This window comes from Macaca thibetana, chromosome 5 (genome assembly GCF_024542745.1).
Source record: "Macaca thibetana thibetana isolate TM-01 chromosome 5, ASM2454274v1, whole genome shotgun sequence".
Lineage (NCBI taxonomy): Eukaryota > Metazoa > Chordata > Mammalia > Primates > Cercopithecidae > Macaca > Macaca thibetana.
This window is the reverse complement of record NC_065582.1, coordinates 120449608-120462426: the sequence shown is the minus strand read 5'-3', so window position 1 is coordinate 120462426 and position 12819 is coordinate 120449608. Positions and strand designations below refer to the sequence as shown.

At 33.5% G+C, this 12819-nt stretch overlaps 1 protein-coding gene across 1 annotated transcript in view; it reads left to right on the top strand.

Moving 5' to 3' along the window:
• Nucleotides 1-12819, top strand: part of LOC126955162 (transmembrane protease serine 11F) — a 75599-nt gene that overhangs the window by 24153 nt on the left and 38627 nt on the right. The window contains exon 2 of the mRNA XM_050791450.1: nucleotides 6293-6444. Coding sequence (XP_050647407.1) covers nucleotides 6293-6444 — 152 coding nt within the window. The remainder of the gene's footprint in view (nucleotides 1-6292; nucleotides 6445-12819) is intronic.

Here is a 12819-nt window from a genome sequence, read left to right as displayed (position 1 = left end):
GATATGCAGACATTTTCTGTTTAACTTTTAAAAAATTTACTTACATGGAAGATTAGGTTTGAGTTGTGTATTTCTCATTTTTATTCCCATCTTACTTTAACATGAAGAAAGAAAATACAGCAAAACAAACATTTCCACCTTCAAAAGAACTAAAGAACAAACATAATTTTATCTTTTATAATAGATGTAATACAAAGTATGATAAAAGTTGTTAATTTCCAACAAAGAAAAGCCCAGGACCAGATGGCTTCACAGCTGAATTCTGCCAAATATTTAAAGAAGAATTGATACCAGTACTTGCCAAACTCTTGAAAAAAAAAAAAAAAAAGACCTAGAGGGGATGATTTCCAACACATTTTACAAGGCCAGCATCACCTTGATACCTAAGAAGACAAAGACATCACAAGAAAAAAAAAAAAAAAAAAAAAGCTACAGGCAACTTTCTTAGATAAACATTGATGCAAAAATGCTCAATAAAATATATTGAATACAGCAACACATCAAAAATATTATACATCATGATCAAGTGGGATTTAACTTTAGCATGCAAGACTGGTTTAATATACATACATCAATCAATGTGATGCATCACATTAGTAGAATGATAGATAAAAGCCTCATGATTATCTTAATAGAAAATATCTCTGACAAAGTTCAACATTATTTCTTGATAAAAATTCTCAACAGTTTTGGAATAGAAGGTGTATTAGTCCATTCTCACACTGATATGAAGAAATACCTGAGACTGAGTAATTTATAAAGGAAAGAGGTATAATTGACTCACAGTTCTGCAGGGCTGAGGAGCCCTCAGGAAACTTACAATCATGGCGGAAGGTGAAGCAAACACGTCCTTCTTCGCATGGCAATGACAAGGAGAAGTGCAGCGTGAAGGCAGGGAAAAGCCCCTTATAAAACCATTAGATCTTGTAAGAACTCACTCACTTTCATGAGAACAGCACGGGGTAACCACTCCCATGATTCAGTTATCTCCCACCAGGTCCCTCCCATGACATGTAGGGATAATAACAACTACAATTCAAGATGAGATTTGAATGGGGACACAGCCAAACCACATCAGAAAGGAAATTCTTCAACTCAATAAATGCCATTTATGAAAAACCTACAACCAATATTGTAATCAGTGGGGAAAAACTGAATGCATTTCCACCGACGTCTGTAAAAAGCAAGAATTCCCACTCTTGCCACTTCTGTTCACCATAGTACTGGAACTACTAGCAAGAGCAGTCAGATAAGGAAAAGAAATAAATGGTATCTGAATCAGAAAGGAAGAAGTAAAATTATTTTGACATGATCTTAAATGTATGAATCCCAAAGATGCCACAAAACACTATTAGAACTAATAAGTGAATTTTATAAAGTTGCAGGATACAAAATCAACATACAAAATCAGTATTATTTCAATACACAAATAACAACCTAATTGAAAAATAAATGAAGAAAACAACTCTATTTCCAGTGGTCAAAAATTTAAAAAGTAATATACCTAGGATAAATTTAACCAAGGAAGTGAAAGATTTGTATGCCAAAACTATAAAATATGAAAGAAATAAAGACAATACCAATAAATGGAAAGATATCCTATGTTCTGAATCAGAAGAATTACTATTGTTAAAATGTCCATACTAGCCAAAGAAATATATAGATCTAACACAATCCCTATCAAAATCTCAATGGCATTCTTCATAGAAATAGAAAAAAAACTCCCAAAGTTTGTATGGAGCCATAAAAGACCTTGAATAGCCAAAATAATTCTGAGAAAGAAAAAGTTTGAGACATCACACTTTCTGTTTTAAAATTATATTACAAAGCTATGTTAATCAAAACAGCACCACTGCTGGCATAAAGACAAACACTTAGGCCAGTGAAACATAGTAGAGAGCTTAGAAATTAATCCAGACACATATGATCAACTAATGTTTTTGTTTTGAAACAGGGTCTCACTCTGTCACCCAAGCTGAAGTGCAGTGGTGTGATCACAGCTCACTGTTCCTTTGACCTCCCGGGCTCAGGTGATCCTCCCACCTCAGCCTCTTGAGTAGCTGGGACTACAGGCATGTGCCACCACACCTGACTATTTTTTTAAATATATTTTTTTGTAGAGAGAGTTTTGCCATGTTGCCCAGGCTGGCCTGAAACTCCTGGACTCAAGTGATCCACCCACCTTGGCCTTTCAAACTGTTGGGATTGTAGGCATGAGCCACTGTGCCTGACCGTAGTCAACTAATTTTTGACAACGGCATCACAAGGACACAATAAGGAAAGGATAGTCTCTGAATAAGTGGTGCCGGTACCAATAAATGGTACTGGTATGGTAAATTAAACAAGATTTCTACATGCAAAAGAATGCAATTAAAACCTTATCTTACACCTTACAAAAAAAAAAAAAAAATCAACCCAAAATTGGATAAAAGACCTAAATAGAAGACCAGAAACTACAAAACTTTCAGAAGAGAACATAGGGTAAAAGCTCCTGGACATTGGCCTTGGCAATGATTTTTTTGGGTATCACACCAAAAGCTCAACCCACAAAAGCAAAAATAAATAAACAGAACAGCATTAAACTTAAAAACTTCTACACAGCAAAGGAAACAATTGATAAAATGAAAAGACAGCCCACAGATTGGGAAAAATATTTGCAACCGTATATCTGATAAAGGGTTAATATCTACAGCTTATAAACAACTCATACAACCCAACAGTGGGGAAAAATAACCTGATAAAAAATTTTTCAAAAGACCGGAATAGACATTTCTCTAAAGAAGACATAAAAATGGTCAACAGTGTATGAAAAGGTTCTCAACATCATTAATCATCAAAAAAATGTAAATTAAAACTAACATGAGATACCACCTCACACTCCTTAGGATGGCCATTACCAAAAAGTCAAAAGGTAACAAATGTTGATCAGACTATGGAAAAAAGGGAACCTAGGACAATGTTGCTGAGAATGTGGATTGGTACAGACATAAAAAACAGTATGGAGGTTTCTAAATAAATTAAAAATACAGCTACCATACAACCCAGCAATCTCTCTTCTGGGCTTATACCCAAAGGAAATGAAATCTTCATCTGGTAAAGATATCTGCACTCCCATGTCCATTGCAGCATTATTCACAATAGCTGAGATACGAAAACAACCTAAGTACCCATTGACAGACGGATGGATAAGGAAGTTGTGATAAATATATACAATGGAATATTCCTGAGCCCAGGAAAAAAAACCAGATCCTGCCATTTGCCATGCATGGATGAGCCTGGAGGATATTAGCTAAGTGACATAAGCCAGAAACAGAGAGAAAAATATTGCATTATCTCTAGATGTGTAATATTTTTTAAAAAATACAAAATACAGAGATGAAAACAAAATGGTAGTTATAGGGGCAATTAAATGGGGAGATGTCAGCTAGAGGATACAAAGTAGCAGATATGTAGGATGGAAAGTCTGGAGATCTAATATACAACATGAGGACTATAGGTAATAAAATTTTATTCTATGTAGGTGAGATTCTTACTAGGTGAGATAAAGGATAAGTGAATTTGTTTCACTATAGTAACCTTTTTACTATTTATATGTATACCTTAACATCATGTTATATACATTAAATATACACAATAAAATTTATTTTTCTAAAAAAATGCTGTTGAAAGGTTTCATTTAGCATCCAATTCATTCAGGTTTAAATGAACAAAAAATTGTCATGTACAAATCAGGAGAAACATACAGGAATTTTAAAGGCATTAGGGAATTTAAATGTCATCTAAATAATCTTTTTCAAAGCTTAAACCATTTATACATCTAACATATCTAAACTATAGTCAAAAGCTCAAAGTTTCTTGCATAATTGAGAATGCCCTGAATATATTTTGTTTTATTTATTATGCTTATTACAAGCTTTTCACAACAGCCTAACCAACACATTTCTTAACAATTTTCTGAACACTTTGTTATTTTATTATGACTTTATTTTCCACAATTAGGGTAAACATCACTTCCTTTGCACTTGGCTGGTGTCTGCGTACTGTACCTGCCAGCTACACTTCAAAACACATAAATGGCATTTGGTAAAACTTATTTCAACTTCCACATTAGACAGAAGGCAACATTCCAGTTACGTCAGACTGAAAATAGCTAATCACTAGGCAGAAGAAGCTTATTTTAAAATCAAATGTGACTATGATTTTTTAAAAAGTCCTTTTAAAACGATGCAGTGCTACCATGATGTGATATTTGGCTATCAACCCCTTACATTTTATTAAATTTGATTCTTGGTATTTCGTGCTTCTTGAAGGGAACAGAGTACAGTAATGAAACCCACAAAACTAAGGGGGGAAAAGGAATGGGAATAATAAAATAATTACAGCAGCCATAATATTCACAAGCTACATACTCAAACTATCTATTGCCATAGATTTTAGAAGTGCAGGCTTCGATTATGAGTGAGAAGAATGGTATTTCACATGAGCACACAGTAACTTTTTCATTTTTTCTCTAGGTTATATAATTCTAACCTTAACATTTGCTTTATTAGAATCATATAAACAGATATTAGTGATATAACTAAAATAAAATGAGTCAAAGAGAAAGACCGTAAAACAGATACTTTTCATTTGATTCAGACCCAGACCCAAGTCTAAGGACAGCAAATTGCTCTTTATTAACTATATTGATGTCTTTATTGGAAACACTGTTCTCCTTTAATATTCCTCATCTTGCCTGGAGTCACAGTCATTTACCTGGACATCCAAACAAGTGGGCCATTAATCCTTTTCTTGTCCCACAGATGATCAATCATTCAATGAAGTTCAAGAACTACAGCTAAATCCATCTCTTCCTCTCCACCCCATTCCATAGCCTCAGTTCAGGTCCTCATAATCTCCTTCCCGGACCTTCAATATGACCTCTAAACTGGTCTATCTGTCTGCACTCTTGCCCTAATCCCCATCCTCATTCACATCTGTGTGACTTTTCCAAATCTTCAGAACTCTTCAATCTAATTAAAATTTTTTATTGACTTTCCACCTCCTCCAAAGTAAATTTCCAGGTGTTTACTTTGGATTATGAGACTCCCAGCCCACCAGCTCTACCATATCCTCTTCCCAGAATTGCAGTCTTGTGAAAGACTTGCAATCTCAAACATATATTGAGACAATAAATTCTTAGAAGACAAATGTCATGTTTTATTTATATTTTTATCCCCTATTAGTAATGAATGCTGTTTCACATTTCTACCTTCCCCCACCACCCACATGCTATTTTCTCTGTCTTTTTTTTTTTTTTGAACTCGTGAGCTTTTTTTCCTCAAAATTGTAATCATGTCACTTTATTAATAAAATCTCCTGACACAACCCTTCAAAAAGTTTAGTGTTCCCTCATCTTGTACAAATTTATTTTGGCGCAGTTCACACTATATAATAACTACTTGTTTCCATGTCTATCTCCCCTTTTAAAGTGTGGGCATCCCAAAGACAAATAGTTTATCTTAAAATCTGTATACATTTAGGGATCTAGAACAGTTTCTGAACATTATTTTAATGTGGTAGCTACTATTCTAAGGACTTTTTCATGATCTCATTTAACAAAATAAGTTCACAATAAATATTAAGTAAAGTTAAAAGCATAAAGACATTTACAGAAAAATTTCACTTGAAAGATATCATAATATTGAATCTTATTTAAGAATTCAGACAGTAAAGTAAATAAACAGCAACTTTCAAGTTGGAAAAAGATAAATGGTGTAAGATATTTTTGAGTAATGGAGGTAAAGCACAGTGGGGTCATGTGAGTCAAATGTAAGTGAAGGATGCTCGTGGGTGGTGGAATCTTACTAAGTGCAATTCACCATTTTTGATTTCATTGGGAGGTGCTAGTAAATGAAAAGAGCCATGATCAGGTCTTCAAAAGTAATGTTGCTACTTTTACAACATGCCATTAAGAAATTGTTAAGTTTACTTAAAAAGTAGTTATATTAAAATCTAAAAGCCAGTCTTTGTGTTTCACTACCAAAGTTTTAAATTGCCAATAAGCCGGATAAAATACAGTGGGAAGATATCCTCACTTGAATGTCAATATCAGCAGCACTTTATCTAAAACTCATTCTGTGATTGGGGTTTTAGGGGGGATATGCAAAGTAAAACCTACTGTTCTTTTCAAAGTCTAAGTTGCTCACTGTTATTTAGGAGTATAAACAATTTTCATAGAGGAACATAGTAAGTAAACACAGTTGAACTATAATGAATTTTTATTGTCTCTATTTTCTTTCTATTATCACAGACCTGTTGAATTTTCAGAAGCTGAATTCTCACGACTTGAATATCAAAGAAAACAGCAATTTTGGGACTCAGTACGGCTAGCTCTTTTCACATTGGCAATTGTAGCAATCATAGGAATTGCAATTGGTATTGTTACTCATTTTGTTGTTGAGGGTAAGTATCCAGGTCATAGTTCCATTGCCTAAGTACTCCATGACTTCATATCTTGAAATTTTCTGTTATATAAAAAGTGACATTTGCATGATATTAACATTTTAATTACCAGTCTTTCACTGATGTTAAATTATAGTTTGCCTCTGTATTGAGCTCTGTGTTACATATTTCCACCCAGTTAACTTTGTAATAAGCATTGCATTGATAGACATATCTAAAAGAAACACATAAAAAAGAGAAAGAAGAATGAAAAGATCATCTTTAGCATAAAGACAAATTACATAATATGCTGAGAGTTTAGTGTACTCTTCTCAGAATCAGTATATTAATGAGTCGCCTCAAGAAAAACTCAGAATATAAGAAGAGTTATCTGAAAAATACTTTTAAAGGGCTAAAGATCAAGCATCATTTTTGAAAAAAAAAAAAACTTTTTTTATGACTATGGGAAGAAGGAAAAGCTCAGAATTAATTCCTAATTATATATGCAAAAATGGAGAGTCAGTATCATAGTTGAGCCAAATGACAATCAACTAAGATTCATTTATCTTCCTCTTTGGTTTCTGTAGTTTCCTCTTTTTTTTTTTTTTTTTTTTTTTTTTTTTTTTTGGAGACAGATTCTTGCCTTATCACTCAGGCTGGAGTACAGTCCCAAGATCCCGGCTCACTGCAACATCCACTTCCCAGGTTCAAGAAATTCTCGTGCCTCAGCCTCCTGAGTAGCTGGGGTTATAGGCACCTGCCACCACACTCAGTTAATTTTTGTATTTTTAGTAGAGTTGGGGTCTCACCATGTTGTCCAGGCTGGTCTCGAACTTGCAACCTCAGGTGATCTGCTCGACTCGGTCTCCCAAAGTACTGGGATTACAGGCATCAGCTACCATGCCCAGTCAATTTCTGCATTTTTAATCACAGGTGATTGAGACTTAAAATTTTAGGCACTCATATCAGTCATGGCAATAAAACTATATTTGAATGATCCGAAGAAGAAATGAAATATTGTCCAACATGCCCAGTTTATCTTCCTACCCTCATTATTGGGGGATTGATAATATCCATCCCTTAGACTCTCATAAGATGAAAGCATAAGCCAAGTTACCCTATATAGTTTTATCTTTTGTTAGTATTTTCTTTGGATTAGGAGGTAATGAAATAGTTTTGTTTTTAAAATGCCTTTCACTCCCAATGCTTAAAAAAGAATAAAATGAAGGGATAGTAAAAATAATCACGAAAAAAGCATTTAGCCGTTAAAAAAATCTTAGAGGTTGTCATAGACTGAATAATGCCCCATTCCCATGGAAAGATGTCTCTGTCCTAATTGTTAGAATCTGTGAATGTTACCTTATGTAGCAAAAAGGCCTTTCCAGATGTCATTAAACTAATAATATTGAGATGGGATATTATCCTGGTTATTTTGGATAGGTCCTAAATATAACCGCAAGGGTCCTAATAAAAGGGAGGAAAGAAGGTCAAAGGAGGAGGAACAACAAAAGCAAGAGGAGGATGGGACGATGTAAAATGGGACCATCAGCAAAGGAATGAGGGTAGACTCTAAAAAAAGGCAAAAAATAAATTCTCCCCTTACAACCTCTAGAAGGAACCAGCTCTGCCAACTTTTTGATTTTAGCTTTGTAAAACTCACATATAATATATGACCTCCAGAACTGTAAGAGTATAATTTTGTGTTGTTTTAAGTCACCAAACCTACAGTAATTTGTTATAGCAGCAGTAGACAACTAATACAGAGGCTAACACCCAAGGATTTGAGTGTTCTATCTCCAAGACTTTCCTGACTGCAGATAATTGAAAAGTTGCCTGACTGCAGATGGACATTTAGGAAAAGAGGGGAGAAGGCAGACCATGACAAAAGTTAAACAAGTAGAATGGGATATAGAGGTACATAAGATGATGCGGTTTTTAAAACGAACATACCTATTTTTATAACAGAAGGAATTCAGTGAAGGAAATTACATTCTAGTAACCAGGGTAACAACGGGAGACAAATTATTTCTAAAATACTACTTTTACAGATTGTACATGAATAGATCTGAAAGACGGTGGAGTAAAAATTATCAATAATTGTGAAATAATCACAATAGAAATAAGGATTTTAGCAGACATAGTGGTAAAAGTCACATCACCAGGATGGAAGTGTATTTGATGGAGTTATTTTTATTCTAAAGATCTCAGTAGTTACGAATGATCGGCTTTCAGTGTATTATAATTCTGACCAATTATCCACTGTTTTTTAAAATGGGCAATTTTAAAATAAGAATTAATAAAATCAGTGACTTTTGAATATGGTTGATTTATCAGTGCCCTTCAGCCAGAGATCATAGGAATACATCTTCAGATATATACAGGTGAAAAAGAACATAGGCCGTGGAGAACCCCAGACTGCATAGTAAAAGATTGTTTAAACAAATGCACTATAAGATTTTGGCTTATCTTAGGTGATTCAGGGGGAGGGTTGAAGGAACTGGATCTTTTCTCTGAACTGGATTTTATGTGATTGCTGTCAGAAACCTAGAATAATGCTATGATTGAGTATCTTACTAAATCCTATTTAGAAGGTTAACAGTGAAGTGAGGCTAAAGCTGTAATTTGGTAGAGAAACAGTAGTCACTCCTATCACTCCTATTGGCTAAAATAGGGAGATGATCCATTTTTGTTTTGTTTTATTGTTTTAGATAGTGTTCTTGTCTTTGTCTGAGTTCAGACATAATATGGAATGGTCTTTTTTTTTTTTTTTTTTTTTTTTTGGTCTTCATTGATTATGGTCACATTATGGCTTTGTCTGATGTTGATGTTCAATGGAAATACCAAAACTTAGCTCATGGATATTAGGAACTACCTTTTCCTTCTCAGGTTTTATATTTACAACTCCATAAAATTTTTCTATGCTACTTGAGTATCATTTTTTAAAAAATTACTGTGTTATTAATTGACTATTAAATGCTTGATAGAATTCATGTCTCTATTTATTACTTGACATGATGAAAAGACTTTTAGATTAATGTGTGCTTATTATCCTCAGGATTTCCATTTGGATTCTTATTGATTATTTCCTCAGGGAAAGAAAATGTCTTAAAATGAAATCCTATTTGAATATTAAATTAATATAACAGCATTTAACATATTTTTTTGAGACTTGCATCTCTTCAACATTGTTGCAAGCATCATCTGCCTTGTTGAAGGTAGCTTTAGTCTGTTTTTTTTTTTAAATTACTGACTGATATTCATTATCTTAAATATTCCGTAATTTACTTGTCATTCAAATACTTAGACATTTGGGTTGTTCCAGGTTTTAGTCATTAAAGCAATACTGCTGTAAATCTTTTTATACGTAGATCTTGTTACACACATCCAAGAGTTTGTCTAGGAACTATGCAGATACAGAATCACTGGGTCATTGGACATATGCTTTTTTTTTTTTTTTTTTTGAAATGGAATCGTGCTCTGTCACCCAGGCTGTCCTGCAATGGTGTAGTCTTGGCTCACTGCAACCTCTGCCTCCCAGGTTCAAGCAATTCTTCTGCCTCAGTCTCCTGAGTAGCTGGGATTACAGGCACCCTCCACTATGCCCAGATAATTTTTGTGTTTTTAGTACAGACAGGGTTTCACCATGTTGGTGAGGCTGGTCTCGAACTCCTGACCTCGTGATCTGCCCGCCTTGGCCTCCCAAATTGCTGGGATTACAGGAGTGAGCCACCGCTCCTGGCCAGGGCACGTGCTTTTTTATCATCATGGATAATACCAAACAGTTTTCTACCAGCACTGCATCTCAGTTCCCATTGCTCCATATCCTCACCAACATTTACTGTTGCCATAACTTTTTATATTTGCTAATTTGGTGTAGGTTATAGCATTATCATCGTAATCTTAATTTGCATTTGTCTGTTCTACAATGATGTTGAGGATCTGTCCATGTCTCAGTCGGTCATTTGGATTTTCTGCTATTGTGAAGTGCCTTTTTAAGTCGTTTTCCCATTTTGTATTGAGTCATCTGTTTTTTCTTTTTGATTTCAAATAGCTCTCTCTGGATATATATATTCATTGTCAGTTGTATGTATTAGAAATATCCTTTGCTAGTGAAAAAATTATACACACACATATACACACACAAATCTTATATATAATACATATTATGTGTTACACATATTATGTACATATATTTTTATGTCTTATAAAGATGTATGTATATAATACTGCCTTCATAACTGTGTAAAGCTCTTTTGAGATTAATGAAGAAAATAATATTCACTACCATTCACATGAAATATGACCCTAACTTAAAAAATTCAAACACTGAATTTGCCAGTTGTCTCAGGATTTCCTGTGTTTGTTGTTATTTTGTTGTTTAGTTACTGGAATTATATAGTAAATTATATTTTCAACAAGCATTTTCATGTCCCAGATACATTTTTTCAGGATTTTTTAGAATCAATTATACCACTTGTTATGGGGTAAAAACAAATATGCTTTATAGACTTGCATGAAATATTTTAAAGATTTTAGTATTTAGAATTATGTTTTAACAAAATCCAGAAACCGAATTATCTAAAGCTGTTTTTTAAGTTTGGTTTCTTGAAAACCTAAAGAGTAAATTTTGCATTGAGATAGCATCACTTGTCTTCCTGTTCTGTAGAAGTGTATCCACTTCCAGGAATGTAGGGATTTTGTTTTCCCATAAAATGTTATTCTCCCATGAAATCCCAAGAGCCAAGCATACCTTGGTTTTAATCTCAGGTTCACCATAAATTAGTTAGGTGATCTTTAGCAAACTTCTTTTCTACTTCGCTAAGCTTCAGTACTGTTATGTGAAGCGGTTTACTATTATTTTTAATTCAGAAAATTGTTGTGATGATTAAACTAGCTTTGTGTTGTCACACACTGCCTGGTATATAGTAATTTCTTACAAATATTTGCCATTATTAAATTGGATTTCTACAATGGCTTCCTAATTGATCTTTTATAAAAACTTATTTAATGTTGAATTTCTTCACTGGTGAAATGAGCTGAGCATGTAATATTCAATAAACGGCAAATATCATGTTCTCCGCATATAATGACAGTTCAGTAAAGGAAAGGTATTATTATTTATTAATACAAAAGTTCAACATTAACATAATTGCTATAGTATAGTGACTAATATAGTTATGCTTCACATATAACATATTTTTAGCACTTTTAAAAGCACTTAAAGTATATATTAAAATCACTTTTACTTCTACGTGATTCCAGAATATGCTTTTGCTTAACAGGGAAATTCTTAAAGACAATATAGGGATATGTGTATGATAATGAGTAAAATAGCTCTGTCACTCTGAGATCAATCTTCATTTTAATCTTTTTTTGTAATAAAACTTTAATTGTGAAATCTTTTCGAGAAGTGCCTTGAGAGGTAGCTTGAATTCATTAAATTTAATAAGATAATCTATGTGAGAGCCAATTAGACAGAGTTTAGTGTATGTTAGGAACTTGGTAAATATTGATTAATTCATCCACTCATCCATCAGTAAAAAAAAAAAGAAGTAAAAATTGTCAGCAAAATAGCAAAATAGATTGTAAACTGTTGTGGTAAAATGTCACCTTATTCATATTTCTTGACATCTCATTTTGAATGAACAAAATGTACTTTTTTAAAGAAGATAATGCTTAGAATAAATTTTGTAAGTGGAACAAAAAAGATACAAAATTGTGGTGATAAGCTATCTCAGTCAAGTAAAACAATTATTTTAACAGAATAAATAAAAACCAAAATTATAACATCAATCACTTCTAGATATTACAGTTACAGATTTTTATTCTCTTGTATATAATTTTCTGGTCATTCCAGATTTTCTGATATAGCATTTATGATCTAAAAAATGTTTTTAAATGAATATTTGTTTTTGACATTTAAAAAAATTTAAATGAATATTTAAATGTTTTAAACATTTAAAATATGTTTTAAAATGAATGTTTAAAATGCGGTAAGAAATTGGAGATTTGGCCGGGTATGGTGGCTCACACCTGTATTCCCAGCAATTTGGAAGGCTGAGGCTGGTGGATCACTTGAGGTCAGGAGTTCGAGACCAGCCTGGCCAACATGGTGAACTCGTTCTCTACTAAAAATACAAAGATTAGCTGGGCGTGGTGGCATGCCCCTGTAATCCCAGCTACTCAGGAAGCTGAGGCAAGAGAATCACTTGAACCTAGGAGATGGAGGTTGCAGTGAGCTGGAATTGTGCCACTGCACTCCAGCCTGGGCAACAGAGTGAGACTCCATCTCCAAAAAAAAAAAAAAAAAAAAGAGAGAGAGAGAGAGAGAGATTAGAGATTAAATGGGTTATAGTTACAGGATTTAAAGACTGCAAAATTAATTGGATATTGGAA